Here is a 17,340-nt window from a genome sequence, read left to right on the forward strand (position 1 = left end):
AACTGCTGATGCAATTTGTTATTTGATTGTATTTACTGTATTTTATGCTGTACCTCACCCCGAGAGACAAAACTGAAGATCAGCTAATATTTTTTTCAATAAATAATGCAGTACCTACATTCTTAAGATACACAATCTTCATATGCCCCAGCTTCAAATTTAGCATAAAAGTGAAAGTGTAGGAAGCTGTGGTTGAAGAAGCCCTGAATTGTTAAAAATACAGGTCAGTCTTTTTATAGGATTAGTTTCCTATGAAAGAGGGAGCACTGGAGATTTGTGGTGTCTTTGTAGTAATCCACTTAATTGCAAGTGAATATGCTGAGCAGGTCAAGCACACAGTTAATACTAGATTCCCAGCGACATTATTTTGGCCCCATAAAACCTACACCACCTTATAGTGTATTAGACAGAAGCTGTCTGCAACCCCCTCCCTCTCCCAAGCCTCTTAGGTACTGTTAGACCAGGCATGCTTCCAAAGTGGGTGTGACCCAAGGTGGCTTGGATGTGAACACCTATATACCTCATTATCATGAAACCAAAGTCCCTAAGGCAAACTCTCTTCACATAATGTTAAAGATATTATTCTGTTGCACAATCATCTGGATGTGCCATAGGCTGTGTACACACTAAACCTAGAAAACACATTTGAAGGGTATTCTTTCCCTCAAAGAATTCTGACCACTGTAGTTTGTTAGGAGCTGCTGGGAATTGTAACTCTGTGAAGGGTAAACCAACAGTGCCCAAAATTCTTCGCAGAAAAGAATGTGTTTCAAATGCTTTGTGCGTATACAACCCTAGTCTTCAAATTCCCACTAAATCAGCACATCAACTTACCAGGGTCACATCCATGACATACATTTAAAGGTTCCCCCAAAGAATCCAGGCAACTGTTGTGTAGTAAGGGTACTGGAAATTGTAGTTTTGTGAGGGGCAAAACTACAGACTCCATGATTCTCTAAGTCTAATAAGGGAAGCCATGTGCTTAAATGCATGGTATCTTCAAGTGGCTTTGAAAGCAGATATTCTGAGAAAAAATGCACTCTGGGAAAAGTATGTGAATTAATAGTTTTGCTTGCAGCTACTTTCCAAATGGTGTACAGCAAGTTTTTTTTTTAAGGCTTCTGTGTGGTAAGAAATGACAGGGTATGGGCTTATTTTGGTGCAAAGTGGATGAAAATGCAGGATAGCCTTGACTAATCTAAAGTCTGTCTAATCTAATGTTGTTGGCATAGGAGATACTTCCTATTTCTGTCTAGCTTGTTTAGAGCAAGATTAGGGTATCCACTTTATCAAATATAGACTTTTTCATTTATGAAGTTAGGCTTTGGAGAGGGAATGAGCAATTTATCCCATCAAACTGGCTTTCTCCTGTCCCATTATGGAAGCTGTGAGGGGAGAAAGTAGGACAATGGTTCCACTCTTGCAACCACATTACTGTTATTTTATTATGTTGTAATTGTTTTTGTTGTACTCTTTGTCTCCCTTTCTCTGTGGAGTGTGAGAAAGAGGGAGAGCCATTAGATGCTCCAGATTACCGAGGCAGTGTAAACAGTACAGCTTCCAAACAGGAGCCATCAAATGTTCCCACACGAAAGTAATCTGCATGGGAGAAATAAGTACCAAAACCCGCCTTCCCATCTGTGTCTCCTCATTTGCCTCAGCATCTCCGTCAGTGCTGCAGGTCCTGGTTTAGAGGGAATCTCAGATGACATAATCTAGGTTATCGAGTAATGTGCGAGTAGTTTATACTTTTTGTTTAAAATATGCCAGCATATCGAAGGTCTTGAAACTATCTTCTGAGAAAGGTCTGCAAAAGTCCATTTCCAATCCACAATTACCAACACTCAATTACCAACAATTACCAAACACTATGATTCTATTCTATCCTCATATTGGCGGGCGAACCTTTAAGTGAACTGGCACTGGTAAATAAAACACGAGCAGAGGTGGGGTTTTATTTGCTCTTATGAAGAGGGTCTGGGTTTTTATTTGGCTACAGAGCGTGGCGAACTAAGTAAATTTAAATGCAGCGCATGACGCGGACCGTAACAGTAGCAGGGCGGAAGCACCACTGCGCGGTGACAGCGAGGCCGCAGCCGCCTCACGCACTTCAGTTACATAACACGACTTCTCAACAGTGGCGTAGCGTGGGTTGTCAGCACCCGGGGCAAGGCAAGTAATTTGCGCCCCTAACCCCCAGGTGTTGCGCCCGGTGCGGCCGGCCCCCCTGCACCCCCCACGCTACGCCACTGCTTCTCCAAGGTTCACAGCGCTGCCTCTTGCCGCCCGCGCGCTCCAGGCCGCCCCCGTCGCCATCCGTGCGAGCGGAAGGACCCGAACGGCGCGCTCGCTCGCCCACGCCTCACCCATGTGTTGCAAACACGAGCCGCGCACGAGCTGGCCCAGGCGGCTGCAATAAAAGCGGGGACGGGGCGGGGAGTAGAGACACCAGTGCGCGCACCCTGCACGTACGTGCACGCGCGCATATGTAACCCAGCGACTCCGGCGCCTGCCACGCGCTTAGCAGAAACCTCCACCGAAGCCCCGTGCTCATCCGGGACATTCGCGCCCGCCCTGAGGGCGTGGCCAGGAGGCCGTTTAGCCACGCCCCCTGACCTCATTTTGTATTTGTTTGTCCGTCGACTGAGGGCGGCTCGCGGCTGGAGCTTTGCCGTTTCAGACGAGCTCGTCCCTCTGTGTGTGTGTTGATAGTGCTTTAAAGGAAGCCGTTAAGTTTTGTGGCTTTGGTTCTCTCAACCCCGCGTGGCTCCCGAGCTCTGAGCTACGCGCGCGCGCGGAGACACCCGCTCCTTCCCTCCCTCCCTCCGCCAGAAACCCGTAAACACATTTCAGAAACGTGAGGCGGCCGCGCGGGCAGCCAGAAATGTGAGGTCACGTGCCGCGCGGGCAGCCAATGGGGAGGAGGGGGCGGCGCCGGGCGGCTCCTGTAGTGCAGGGTTGCTGCGTAGAGTCACAGGGCGGGCGGCGAGGAGAGCGGCGGCCGGTTTGTGGTTGCGTGTGAGGGGAAAAAAACATCCAGGAGGGGAACTAACCGCCGTCCGTTCAGCTCGAGCCGGGTCTGCGTCGAACTCCGCGGAGCTCTTCGCCCCCCCCTCCATCTTCTAACCGCCAACTGCGTGGAGCGGACGCGGGGCTGAGGAAAGAAGGGGTAATGCGTTTCTCGCTGGAGGCCATCGCCATTGCCACCGGAGCTGCTGCCGCCTCCACAGCCGCAGCTGCCGCCTCCACCGGGTCCTAAAGCCGCCGCTGCCTACGGCCCCCTGCTCCCCTTGGCTCCCCTGCTCCTTCTTCTGTATAACCCCCCCTGAGGGTGTTTTCCCTCAGTGGTGGGACCCCGGCTCGGCATGAGCCGCGACGCCGACTTCATTTATTCCTGAACAGCCGGTCTTCCCTCCGACTTATCTTCCCCCACCCGCCGCCTCAACACCCACCGGCCTCCGCCGCCAGGAGAACCTGTGAGGGGAGTAACCGGGCGCCCCTCGGAAGATGGGGGTGAACGCGGTGCACTGGTTCCGCAAGGGGCTCCGGCTCCACGACAACCCGGCGCTGAGGGAAGTCATCCAAGGCGCCGACACGGTGCGCTGCGTCTACATCCTGGACCCCTGGTTCGCGGGCTCCTCCAACGTGGGGATCAACCGGTGGAGGTCAGTGAATGAGTGGGCGCGAGGATGCGGCTCTTTTTATTTAGCCGGTCGTTTTTTATAAATCCCCATTCAGAATGTTCCCGGTTGCGGGGAGGAAAGGGGGGGGGAGGAGGAAATGGGAGAGGTTTGGGCGTCGTCTGCGCACGCGCGTCGGCTGCTGGTTATACAACGCCGTTTCAGGTACTATGTAATGCCGGTGAAATCAATCTTGACGTCCTGGCACTCGGAGCTAATGAAAGGACGGCGCACTTCGGCCACCCGCTTATGTTCTCAGCATGACTTGATTTTTAAAGCTTGCCATTTCCCATGGGAACGGATTGCGTCGCTAACTACTTAAGCAACTGCGCTTCTCTCACTGCATGCAAAAGAGTGCTGATTTAAAGCGATGAATAAATTCTAGCCCATGTTGGTGTTGTCAGAAGGATTTTTGGGTACTCAGAAAAATTGTATAGTTCAATACTTATACAAACAAAGCTGGCCCAATTAAAAAACAAAGCAAAACCCACTAAATCTTCCCTCTGTTTCCTGTTCTCCAGCCGAACAGGGTAACAAATATTTGTGAAAGGCTCCAAAAGTTATACCCATTACATGTTTGTCACTGTCCGCTTTAAAGATGTGATCTTGAGTCTTAGCTTTCACTTTAATGCCCTTGCTGTGCAACAGAGGCTTTGCCATCCTAGGTTATATATGTGTGGCCATGATGCTCACCTTCCTCTTGCTAGCTATGACCTACTCCTAATTATGCCCTTTCCAGCCTCTTCCTTATCCTGGCAGCACTGAGGTAGTTGCACTTGCAGTTCCTTCTGTTGCTGTGCAAAGCAAGACATAACCTCACTTGGATATTTCGCAAGCAGTGTTATGCTCATTTTCCAACCACAGACATTGTGAGGCTAAGAGGCCTACTAAAAGTTGCTTCAAATCAATAAAACATTGGGGAAACCTGTGTATATTTGTATGTAGCTGTTCCAAATGGTGCTGAAAAGTTAGGCAATGAGAGCTGTATCTGACTTTTTTTTGGTGAGTTCAAACTTAATAGGTTAGTTCTTGTCACATAAACACTGTTCAAAACTGGTGTCTGGTCAGTAGCAAAGGTAGACAAATGATATGGACTACTCTGACATTCGTGGAACACAATAAAGATGAAGAGGATTATCAATCACTGTAAGGAGTGTGCAGGTCTTTCAAAGGAAGCTTCTTAGTCAGTTGCATTCTGAACTAATTAAACCAGTTTATTGTGAACCAGAACTGCTAGATATCCACTTGTGTTCCATGGCTAATTCACAGATAACTAGAAAACTTGGTACAAAATGCTGCTGGGCAACTTTTACTTGAAGTAGAACTGGTGTGGCGGCAGGGACAGGAGTCTAGTCTAGTCTTCTAGTTTATATTATGCTACTTACTATGCAGTTTGGTTGGTAGCAATATCTTGGTCATGGCAGATAGTAAATATTTCTGCCAGGGCCTCTTTTGGGTCTGGATTTAAGCTGCTAAAGGTATGTTGTCATCTGTTCACCATTTTAAAAATTGTGATTTTAGAAGTCAAAAATAGGGTATTGAATGAATACTTGGTAAAATATATCAACATTGTATAGTAGGTACAAGGAAATACTAGCGGTGATGCTTAAAACTATACAGATGCTGTAAGATGTAAGGAAAATGCATAGTACGCTTGTGAATGTATTTTATTGATTGCTGACATGCCAGATGCCTTATGTGGTGTTACTGACCTCCTTTTTCTTGTCCCCATTCCTGGTGCATTTATTATAGTTCTCATAATGTAAAAGCTTGAAAGTTGAGTCTGAGTTTCTTTGTGTAATGTTTTTAATGCACCTTATTTCTTAGCTAACAAGTTGTTCAAGACGAAAGTGGTTCAGAATATTTGTGACAGATCCTGTAATGTGTTGTTGTAGTAAGACTTCTGTGAATTTTGCTTTGAATTAAGTGGCTAGCTTTTCATTTGGATGCTGTTGTGAGACTCAGAACAGTTTTAGAATTTCTCAAGTTTTGCATTAAATTAATATTGAGATAGTATATTAATTTAAAACTCTACTTTGAAACATATTAAGTGAAGTGATACATGGCAATAAATATTTCAAAAAATAAACCAATATTCATAATTTCAAAACTTTTTTTTGGTCCTGGGAGTTGGTTTGGTTTAAAATGGCGTATTGAATATGTGTCAGTTTTGATTATTTGCTGTCACTCCTTGAGTTGTTCTTAGATTTTCTTGGTTAATGTATGGCAAAATTCCTTTTGTAAATTGATTACATGTTCAGCAATACTTCATATGTATAATCTTAACCAACAAAACTTCACATGCTTTTATTGTCTCTTTGATTTGTCACTGTATACCCAAGGTAAGCATTATCATTATCAAAACTGAGTGCCTTGTGAATGTTGCCTTAGGTCCTGCAGTTGAGGAAAGTTGGAGTATAAATACCGTATTTTTTGCACCATAACACTCACTTTTTTCCTCCTAAAAAGTAAGGGGAAATGTCTGTGCATGTTATGGAGGGAATGCCTACGGGTGGCATGCCTACGGATTTTCCTCCTCTAAAAACTACGTTCGTGTTATGGTCGGGTGTGTGTTATAGAGCGAAAAATATGGTAAATAAAAGTTAACTGGTAGTGGCATTCCTAATTTGAGTTAAGGAAATTCATTGTGACAGAGTAACTGGAGCAAGTAGAACAGCCTTTCTTCAACATACTGCCCTCCAAATGTTTTGGATTCAGGTTTCATCATCCCAGACAATGTATCATGCTGATTGAGGCTGATGGGAGTTGGAATTTGAATCATTTGGAGGGCACCAGGTTGGGAAAGCTTAAATAGAACACTGGACTTCTGTCTCAGCTAGCCACAGATTCAGTGACTTGCCCATTTGTAAAATGAAGGGGGGGGGAGCATTTGCAGCGGGTGCTAAATATAAATTAAGAATGAGTTGAGAACTGAAACGTCCCACTACATAAATACAATATATTGTAACTTTGTGTAGTAGCAAACAAACATAACTGCTACTGCTGTATTACTTAAATTAGTCTTCTTGGAAGTGTGTGTATGCCTTGCTCTGGGCAATATAATCATTTGTAGACTTGTTTTAAAATTACAGTGGAACCTCGGGTTACGTACTGTCCTCCTTACGAACGCATCGGGTAACAAGCTCCGCTAATCCGGAATTAGATGCTCCTGGTAGCGAACTTTGCCCCAGGATGCAAGCGGAAGTTGTGGCATGGCTGCAGCAGGATGCCCATTAGAGAAAGCGCACCTCAGGTTAAGAACGGTTTCGGCTTAAGAACGGACCACTGTAAACAAATAAATGTTAACATTGATCAGATAGGTAATTTTATTTTTTGCATTTGGAACAAGAATCTTTCAAACATGTTTTTAATTGATTTACCTCTGCAAGAGTCATGTTGTGTTTTAACCCATGTTTTCTGAAATGGGTGCATAATTCTGGTGTAGAGCAGGGAGTATATTCACTATATTTTGATGACAATACATTAAATTAATGGCTTCCCTACTCGCCCTGAAAATTCCCTTGTAAGGCAAATAGTTCCTGGAATCCTCAGGAGGAAAGAGTGCTGTTGTGCTCAGGCTTCCCTATGCATTAGGATGGCCACTGTGAGAACAGGATGCTGGACTAGGTGGATCACTGGCCTTATCCAGCAGGGCTATTCTTACGTTCTTGTGTAAATATAGTGGGTATAAGAGGAATCTGGTGGAATGGGGATAATCAGTGTCCTTTCAATGCTCTCCTGAATACATAGAGCGAAGAAATGTGTCTTAAGGGTGGTATAGCACTGCATGTCAAAGAGGGCATAGAAACCAATCTAGAAAAGGTGCAGACTCCTCCACAGAAGCAGGATTTGAAAAATAATGTCATTACTGGAGACATAGTATCATACTGCCCCCCCCCATCAAGTTGAACTTGAAATGGAGAAATAAATCAGAGGGATCCAAAGTGTTAATAGTGGGTGACATTGCATAGAATGATATAATGACAAAGAGACAACGTTTCTAGATACCCTAAATGACTGTTTCTTAAAACAGTTGGCTAGGGAATGAATGGGGCATGGAGCTGGAATTAATTGTGTTGACCAGGACCTAGAGCAAGATGTAAGTGTTGCTAAACTAAGGGGAACAGTGACCACAGTGATACGAAATTCAGTATACATGTAACTGGGAAATTGCCAGTAGAAATCCAAGGTTCTGTATACGCTATATCTTTAAAGCACATTCTTTCCCTCAAAGAATTCTGGGCACTGTAATGAGGAGTTGATGGGAGTTGTAACTCTGTGAGGGCTGAGCTACAGCGCCCAGAATTCTTTGAGAGAAAGAATGTGTTTTGAACATTCTTTAAAACCAATGTTGTGTACACAGTTCAAAACAGTCACATTTGACTTTGAAAAGTAAACTTATTTTAAAAATGAGTATGACAGGGAGAGTCAAGAGAATCACAACTCTTTTAAAAGCTTGGAGTTTATTTGAAGCCATGGCAATAGAAGGTAAACTAGAACATATGCTACAGATTCAGGGGCAAGAAGGCATCCCCCCCTCGAATAAGAGAACATCAAAGCAAAAAGAAGCAAAAAATTATGAAAATGAGGGAAGCAGAGGGAAGGAATTGAGTATATTGTTAGATACATTAGCAGCACAATCCTACATGTGTCTGCTCAAAAGTGAGTCCCATTGAAACTGGCTATAGGGTTGAAGCCTAAAACAATAAAAACTGATATGTTTGAATATGTTGGAAACAGAAACTGTCCAAGACCTGTTTGGATCCTGATAAGAGATGGAAAGGTGTGCTAGGGAAAGATGGAGAGCTTGGAGAGAGAGTTCTAATACTAACTGACAGATCACTGGGGCAATAAATCCACTTGAGTTCTTAAGGAACCCAAATGTAAAATTGCTGATCTTCTTACAATAATGTATAACTTGTTCCTAACATTAGTTTCTATACTAGAGGGCTGGAAAGTAGCTAATTGAACATCCAGGAAGTTACCAGCTAATTATAACAACTGTTCTGTATAAATTGGTAGAAAGCACTATCAAATTATCAAACAAGCTTCTGCCCTGCTAACATTTTTTTGAGAGAATCAATAACAGAAAGGATAGGGAAGATCAAAATGATCAGGAGGCTGGAGCATAGTCCCCACAAGGAAATGTCACACTGGCCTGGTTTCCATGACATGGTAAAGCAGACGGACTTCCTGGAGTTGTATGGGCTCCTGGAGAGAAGCTCTAAACTGCATTGCTCCTCCCCAGGCTTGAATAGTCCCACGGTGAGCTAAGCAAAAGTTTGACTTAGCTAGCAGTTTTAATCCAGTGCTGTGGTTAAGCACTCAGCTCGCTAACCATGAATTGTAGCCTAGGGTTATTCCTGTATTGCATGTGCACAAGGCTGTTTTGGGAGGGAAGAATTGTTCAATATGGCTCTAAATTTGCGTACTGGCCCAGTCTAACATCATGCTATATTCTGAATATGAATGAGCTGACATGAACTGCAGGCCCACTTGCCAACCTCTTTCCCTTTTTACTCCATGAGAAATGATATAAAGCTTGTATTACTGGTTAGCAACATATTGTTTGTTGCTGCACCCAAACTGGCAAGGAGTTGTTTGTTCACACTACAGATTGCTAAAAAGCCAGAATACCAAACCAGGATTGAAGTCTGTCTTGTGTTATTTGCTTCCTACATTTTTATCTCTAGTGTTTTAACCCTTATCTTAAATTGCTTTCAGCACTCTTAAAATAGTCTACAAGTAAAACACATAACTGTTTAAATGTGGAACAGTATTCAGTAACCACAGATTTAATAGGTAGAAGCTTTTTACTTACAAGAATGTGTGGTCGCCTGTGGAATAGCCTGTTGTTAGGCCTTCTCTGCACTTATTTATTTATTTATACATACATACATGCATACATACATATAGCACTTGATTGGGAAAAAATATTAAAGTGGTTTAGAAAAATATAAAACAAATATGAGAAAAAATCATAACCATATTGAGTTACTCTGTTTCTGTCTGGTGGCACTGGTTTACTTTGCTTTCATATTGACTAGGCATCAGCAAAAAGGTCATTATGTGCTTCAGATTATAGTAACTGAAGGAATCCCTAAAATTCTAAGAAATTCTCATTGTGATTCACTCTCTAGGCTTCGGGCAAATTTCCATCTCTCTCTCCCCCCCCCCCACATTTATTAGTCACTTGCTACCCAAAGGTCGAGGGACGCGGGTGGTGCTGTGGGTTAAACCACAGAGCCTAGGACTTGCCGATCAGAAGGTCGACGGGTCGAATCCCCACAACAGGGTAAGCTCCCGTTGCTCAGTCCCTGCTCCTGCCAACCTAGCAGTTCGAAAGCACGACAAAGTGCAAGTAGATAAATAGGTACCGCTCCAGCAGGAAGGTAAACGGTGCTTCCGTGTGGTGCTCTGGTTTGCCAGAAGCGGCTTAGTCATGCTGCCTACATGACCAGGAAGCTGTACACTGTCTCCCTCGGCCAATAAAGCGAAATGAGCGCTGCAACTCCAGAGTCTGTCACAACTAAACCTAATGGTCAAGGGTCCCTTTACCTTTACCCAAAGGTCTCTAAGCTACTTACAGCCAAAAAAGATATACAATACAAAATACCATAAGAGGGAAATCATATAATACATCAATATTTCATATAACATAACATCTGGGAGGGGTAGCAAACAGCATTAACAATACTCAAATAACAAAGCCATACTCAGACCCATTCATTAGCAAATAAACAAAACCTCAAGCTTCCCCAGTCCAAAAATCATTCACATAAAAACAACACCCTCCTCCCCATTTTAACCGCTGTACTCCACTCAGAAGTATGGTGTCAGTGGGTGGGTCCAGTGTCTTCCAGGGGTGATCTGGCATCTGTCCTCTCCCTTCATGGGGAGAAAGGTAGAAAGCAAAGCAGGAAGATGGTAATGAGAGTTTAACCTGCTTTGCGGTTGACCGGGTCACTGCTCCTCTCCTGTTGTTGGTGAGGGAGTGGTGGGTGATTGTAATCATAACCACTATATAACTACAGGCCATGGAGGTCAGACGAATAGTTCATACAAGCACTACTTCTAGCTTGGGCAAGAGGGGACAGACAGTCATGGTGCTGTTGCACTTGTAAACTCTGTTCTTCTGGTACTCAAGCTACATAACTGTCACTTCAAGAAACAGATTCTGGCAGGTAGAATGTAGGTAGGTAGTTTTCTCTTTCTCTTGGTAATAAACTAACTAAGGTGCTGCCTTTTAGAAATTATTTTGTCTCTTAAGTTGGGATTTAATTTTACTGACTTTATTTCTGGACCAAAAATGTAAACAAATGTTTAGTTGATCAACAAAAGAGTGAAATAAGCCTGTTGAAATCAAAAGGAATTATTTTAGAACATCATACTTTATCAACCTTATACATGGTGAATGCTGACGAGAGCTTTTGACACTACAAGACTGACATTCTGAAGCATGTTAAAGCTCTTCATAGGACAGTTTGATACTGCTGTCTGGGATATCACTTTTAAAAAAAGAAAAATGGCTTCTGTGTAAGATGATAAAATGAACAAAAGCAGTAGCATCATTAGACCTTTATTTGCCTGAATACTTCAGCTAAGACACCATAGACCAATACAGTTGTATAACTAACTGAATGAGTCATCTGTTAAAGAAGCAAGTGTTTTGAGAACTAAATAATGTCAAGCAGTACATAAAGATTTGGTTATATCGGAGAAGACCAGTTTGTTCAGTTATGTATAAATACAGCATAGTTTGTACAATGATAGTGACACAATGGACTTTCCTTGCAATGAGCAAATGTGTTTACCTGCTATATTCAATGTGATATATAGATGATGGAAGAGTCTGTCCTAGAAACCTTTACCTGTTTATCTGGCATAAATTCTATTTATGATAAGCACATGTACGGTAAATAGACTTCACAACACTTTTTCTTCCATGAGTTCTTTCTACTGTTAGATCTCATTGCAATGGACATTCTTAAATAGCATTTTAATTTTCATTAATGGGAATCCAAATATGGAAGATTCTAACTTTAGTTATTGTGTTTGCTTTTAATTGCATGACTAGAGTAAATGTTCTCACTAGTTTAATTCTCATTCATTGAAGCAATATCAGTTCTGCTTTTCAGGATCATGGATCCTTCCAAGGCAATTTATACCGCATTTTTCGCTCCATAGGGTGCGCCGGACCATAGGGTGCACCTAGTTGTTGTTTTTTTGGGGGGGGAATAAAGGGGAAAAAATTATCCCCCCCCCAGCCCAAAAGAGCAAAGACAGCGAGCGGGATCCATCCCACTGCCAGTTTTGGCTTCCTCTTGAGGCTGCGCACTGCTTTGGCAGAAGCCAAGACAGCAAGCGGGATGGATCCCGCTCGCTGTCTTGGCTTCGTTTTTAGCCGCAGGGCTGGGGCGGGGGAAGCCCGAGCTTCCCCCGACCCCAGCCCCCAAAACAGGTCCAGGAGTGGCGGCAAGATTGCGCGCAACCTTGCCGCCACTCCCGGAGCTTGCGGGGCTGGGGAAGCCCGAGCCTCCCCCGATCCCAGCCCCCCAGAACAGGTCCAGGAGTGGTGGCAAGATTGCGCACAACCTTGCCACCGCTCCCAGGGTTTGCGGGGCTGGGGGCTGGGGAAGCCCAAGCTTCCCCCAACCCCAGCCCCTGGAACAGGCTGCTATCCGCAAGCCTTCTGAGTGCGGCGGGAACTCCCTCTGGGCTCCGAAGGCTTGCGGATAGCTGCCTGAAGCCTGAGGAGCGCAGCAGGAGTTGCCGCTGCGCTCCCCGGACTTCAGGCTTCTATCCACAAGCCTTCGGAGCCCGCGGGATCTGCCGCCGCGCTCAGAAGGCTTGCGGATAGCTGCCTGAAGCCTGGAGAACGAGAGGGGTCGGTGCGCACCGATCCCTCTCCCTCTCTAGGCTTCAGCGAAAGCCTGCGTTCACACACATTTCCCCTTCATTTTTGGAGGGGGAAAGTGTGTCCTATAGAGCGAAAAATACGGTTCTTAAAATAAAAGGTGACAGCAATAATGTTAACTACAGAATTGAAATCAATACAATGTTGATATTACTAAATAAAAACAAACCAACAGCAAATGATATAACCATATGTATTACAGCCTCCCCCTCACTCTTAGTACAGTGGTACCTCACGTTAAGTACTTAATTCGTTCCGGAGGTCCGTTCTTAACCTGAAACTGTTCTTAACCTGAAGCACCACTTTAGGTAATGGGGCCTCCTGCCACCGTGCCGCCAGAGCACGATTTCTGTTCTTGTCCTGAAGCAAAGTTCTTAACCCAAGGTACTATTTCTGGATTAGCGGAGTCTGTAACCTGAAGCATCTGTAACCCGAGATACCACTGTATAGGATACCAGCTTCACCAATTGGAAATGTAGTTTGTAGGATCTGTCTAAAACAAATCTGAACAGCTGTCAGAGAAGGAAGTTCTATAGACGGGACTGCCACCAAAAATCCTATTTTATATGTCTGCCAGGCTAATTGTACCCACAGCCTCCAAGGCTGATCTTAAGATCTAGGCAGCTTCCTATTTGTAGGTGATCCTTCAAGTATCCCAGTCCCAAACCATTAAGGGTTTCAAAGGTCATAACCATCACTTTGAATTGGACCTAAAAATGAACTTGCAACCATTGCAGCTGTTAAACTATTGTAGTTATATGCTCTGAGCACCTCATCCAACCAACATTTGGGCAATGGCATTTTACCCTAGGTGAAGTTTCTGAAATATCTCCAGAGGCAGCCCCACATGGAGTGCTTTGCAGTAGGCAGTCTCGATTTAACCAGGACATCACTAACTGATTCAAGATCTGTTTAATCTAAGTAGGGCTGTTGCTAGTACACCAGCTGAACTTGGTAAAAGGCACTCCTTGTCCCACCATCTGTGCTATAAATGTGCATTATGCTTACTCACCTAAATTCTATGTTATAATTACATTCTATCTAGTGGTGATTCATATTTTCCCAGGTTCAAAAAATAGTGTTTTGTCAGAACTGAAATATGTAATATTTAACTAGATGCTAACTACAGAAATTTATGTAGATAGTGTACAAAAATGAGTGTTTCTTACACACACAAAAGTGATTTTGTGGCACCACTGCCTTAGAGAAGTTGAGGGAATTTTGGTGAAAGTGGATTTCCTAGCTCAGTTGATAGACTGATAGACACCCCAATTGTATCAGATCCAAAAAGAGGTAATTAATAGGTAATAAAATTAACATTTTTTTGAAAATGGAAAAACTCTAATGACAAGCAATAAAAACATCTTAATTCGCAAGGTGAGCCCCCCCCCCCATTTTTTTCAAAATTGAAAAAAAGGGTGAAATTCCATGTCAGTCATACATTTCAGTAGGTGAGCATTAGTATGTCTTAAGTGGGTATTGCCTACTCTTTATATCAGGCACTTCCAAAGTCCGTTTCAGGTGCCTAATCCAGCCCTTCACTTAATCAAATCTGGCCCTCTTTGAAAAAAGTTTGGACACCACTGCTTTATATAAGTTGATTTTCAATATTCAGGTTTAACTTCTGTGCATCCAGACTTCTGAGCAAAGTTTTTGAGTCCTAGAACTTTCATGATAGAAAATCTGAACTATAGTTTTGTTGGGCACTTTGATCCATTATGCCATAAGAAAGGAAGAACTTCTTTAGTCTATACTGTAGCACTTTGGTCAGTAGCCCTATATAGATATTGTTCTGACTGCTGCCTATAAACGGTAAAAATTACTATTTGTGATACTAGTTTTGATCACATGCATTTGGGAGAATGGAAGAATACTAGATTGGTTGGCTTCCTTACACTTTATTATATTCCTTCATATTGTGGAAGGCTTTCTTATACTATTTCTTACACCTTTCATAGCACAGTTGCAATTTCAAAATAAGTCTTTTTGAAATTTGAATATTGTGTGTTCAAAGATGTAATTTTTCTGCAAATTATGGCAGATAGTTCAGCTGTGGTACCCTTTTTCTGTTTCAGCAAATGTCTGATTTATTTCTGGCTGGTAATGCAGCGTGATCTCTTCAAAACATTGCAGTGATTAACTTGAAATTCTAGTTATGAAACTGTGTTGTAGCATGATCCTTAAAGTAGGTCATTGTGACGGGAGTAGTCCAAACAGGCTGCTGGTTGCTAGAGCAACGACCTATTTAAGAAGCCCTTTCTGTTGATTCATATTGAAACAATCCTTTAGAAATCATATAAGGAAATGAATTAAAAGCTAACACAGATGGAGAGAAATATTAAGGGTTTGTTATACTGGGTGTCTTTCTCTTCCCCACTCCCTTTCCCCAATCTGTTGGGGACTTTGAAGATTAAATTGTATATGTTCTGTTCTCAAGAGGTTCTCTTTCCATTTAGGCCTCCTTTGCACACTTAGATTGATTATCATTTTTCTTAAAGCATGCATAGTATTGTTTCATTTAATTCTTAACTTGATAAACTGGTATTACAAATTATTCAGTGTGTCTGTATATTGAGTTTTCATGCAAAGTACTTTCATGCAAAGACATTTTAAATAGAACAATGTAATTCTGATTATGTGCTAGGAAACAGTTGAATATGATACATTAATAGCTTGCCTTTTCCTCTGGGAAAGTGAAAATGGCATTTTAACCTTAAAACAGTTCTGAAAGAAGTAGCTGAGGCTGAGAGATTTTATGTTTGTATCTGTAGTTAGTGAGGAGATTTGATTCTGGATTTCACACATCCAGACTCTAGTCATTGCCCTACACTGTAAGTGTATGCATGGATGTACACACAGAGTAACAAAAACGGATACATATGTATTTGAAAATCTTTGGTTGATCAGCAGAGGAATGCTTTGATCAGCTTTCAATGTAGCATTTGTCTACTCTGTAAAAGTTGAAAAGGTAGACGTGAGAGCAGGGTAGAAAATACTTCTAGAGTCTCAGAAGGGATTGTCAGTAGTGGCAGCGTCTTCCTTTCATCTGCATTAGGTGAACAGAAAAGCTAATAATTAGTTGTGTATTTTTTTCTTTGCTTATTTTTGCCCTCTAGATTCACAAACAAAGAACCAGTGTGATCTGAAGTTGAGAATCAGATCAAGATGGAGTGGGGGATCAAATTCTTAAAGCCAATAAGTTCACTTGTGGACCCTGGGCCAATCACTGTCTCGCAGCCTAACCTGTCTCACATGATTGTAGTGAGGATAATATGGAGGGAGGAACCAGTACCCTGCACATCTTCAAAATCTGCTCCTGTGTATTAGGGACCTTCTGGAGCAGATTTGGGGTGGGGGGTGGGGAGGAGGAGAAGAGAGTCCTGTTGCATAAACAGATCTTTACTGGTACAGCATTAGATACACCTGTCTGTGTGCTGCATCTTGAAGCATGTGCTTCTTGGAAGAAGAGGCAGGATATAAAAATTGCAAATGAATAATAAGTGCATAAAGAATATCAGTTGAGCTTGTGCAAATAATATTTTTCATAGCACAAGATATCTAAGAACTATAAGTTATGAATAATAGCTTTCACCATTCAAAAATTAGAGCTTATAATGGAAGTTTGGGGGGTAAATGGGGCTGGGAATGAGAGTCTAGGATCCAGCAGCTATGGACATCTCTGCCTCTGCTCTAGAAAAAGAACCACTTTTTGAGGTTGGCACTGTTTATTTGAAATGAGGTAATTTTGATCAGACTTGGGTGATAATTTTAGAACCGTTCTTTAAAATTGTTAATTTACATTTTAATAAATTCATAAAGTTGTATGGTTGCTATACAGATTATAGGTCACTTTTGACACTTAAGACTGCATACAGACCATCACTACTGTTGAATAAGAACAACTTCCTCTTCCACTTGACTGAAGTACTATGTTTGCAAATAAGATAGGTGTTACATACCGTATTTTCCGCCCTACAGGGCGCACCTAGGTTTTTTGGGGGGGAAATAAAGAAAAAATTTTTTATCCCCTCCCCCCTGGTGTGGGGGAAGCCCGAGCTTCCCCCGACCCCAGCCCCCAGAACAGCCTGCTATCCGCAAGCCTAGGGAGCCCGGCGGGAAGTTGCGCCGGTCTCCCCAGGCTTGCGGAGAGCTGCCCGAAGGCTTCAGCTCTCCAGGCTTCGGAATGCAAGGGTTGTGCAGAGCTTCCTGAAGCCTGGAGAGTGAGAGGGGTCGGTGCGCACCGACCCCTCTCGCTCTCCAGGCTTCAGAGAAAGCCTGCATTCGCCCCATAGGACACACACACATTTCCCCATCATTTTTGGAGGGGAAAAAGTGTGTCCTATAGGGCGAAAAATACGGTAAATATCTCCTATAGCTTCATCTCTGATTATATGGGCTAAGAGCACTCAGGTCATAATATCAGACTTGTAGTGTACATAATAGAAGTCCTCTAAGAATAAATTGTTGTTGAATTGTGGCTGTTCAACTGGTTGCCAGTCTGCTACTGGGCCCAAGTTCAAGGTGTTGCTATTATACAAAACCTTTAATAACTTGGGACCAGTTTACTTACGAGATTGCCTTACCCCACATGTGCCCACTTGACTGCTTCAATCAGCAGAACTGGCACTAGTATAGGTGCCACAAAATACCCATTCCACATTTGTGAGAACTCAGTTGTTTAGTGTGGCAGCACCTGCACCTTGGAACTCCCTGCTTATTGATATCTAGCAGGCATTTTCTTTG

At 43.1% G+C, this 17,340-nt stretch overlaps 1 protein-coding gene across 4 annotated transcripts in view; it reads left to right on the forward strand.

Annotated features, from left to right (window-relative positions):
- The first annotated feature begins 2,912 nt into the window (after positions 1 to 2,912).
- CRY1 (cryptochrome circadian regulator 1) overlaps positions 2,913 to 17,340 on the forward strand; it is a 31,311-nt gene continuing 16,883 nt past the window's right edge. For 2 of the 4 annotated variants that reach the window (XM_081878610.1, XM_081878611.1), the window contains exon 1: positions 2,913 to 3,665. In XM_081878610.1, the coding sequence (XP_081734736.1) occupies positions 3,508 to 3,665 (158 nt within the window). In that variant the 5' untranslated portion in view covers positions 2,913 to 3,507. The remainder of the gene's footprint in view (positions 3,666 to 17,340) is intronic. The other 2 variants (XM_081878609.1, XM_081878608.1) reach the window with 2 other exon arrangements.

This window comes from Podarcis erhardii (assembly GCF_964252035.2).
Source record: "Podarcis erhardii genome assembly, chromosome: 10".
Taxonomy (NCBI): domain Eukaryota; kingdom Metazoa; phylum Chordata; class Lepidosauria; order Squamata; family Lacertidae; genus Podarcis; species Podarcis erhardii.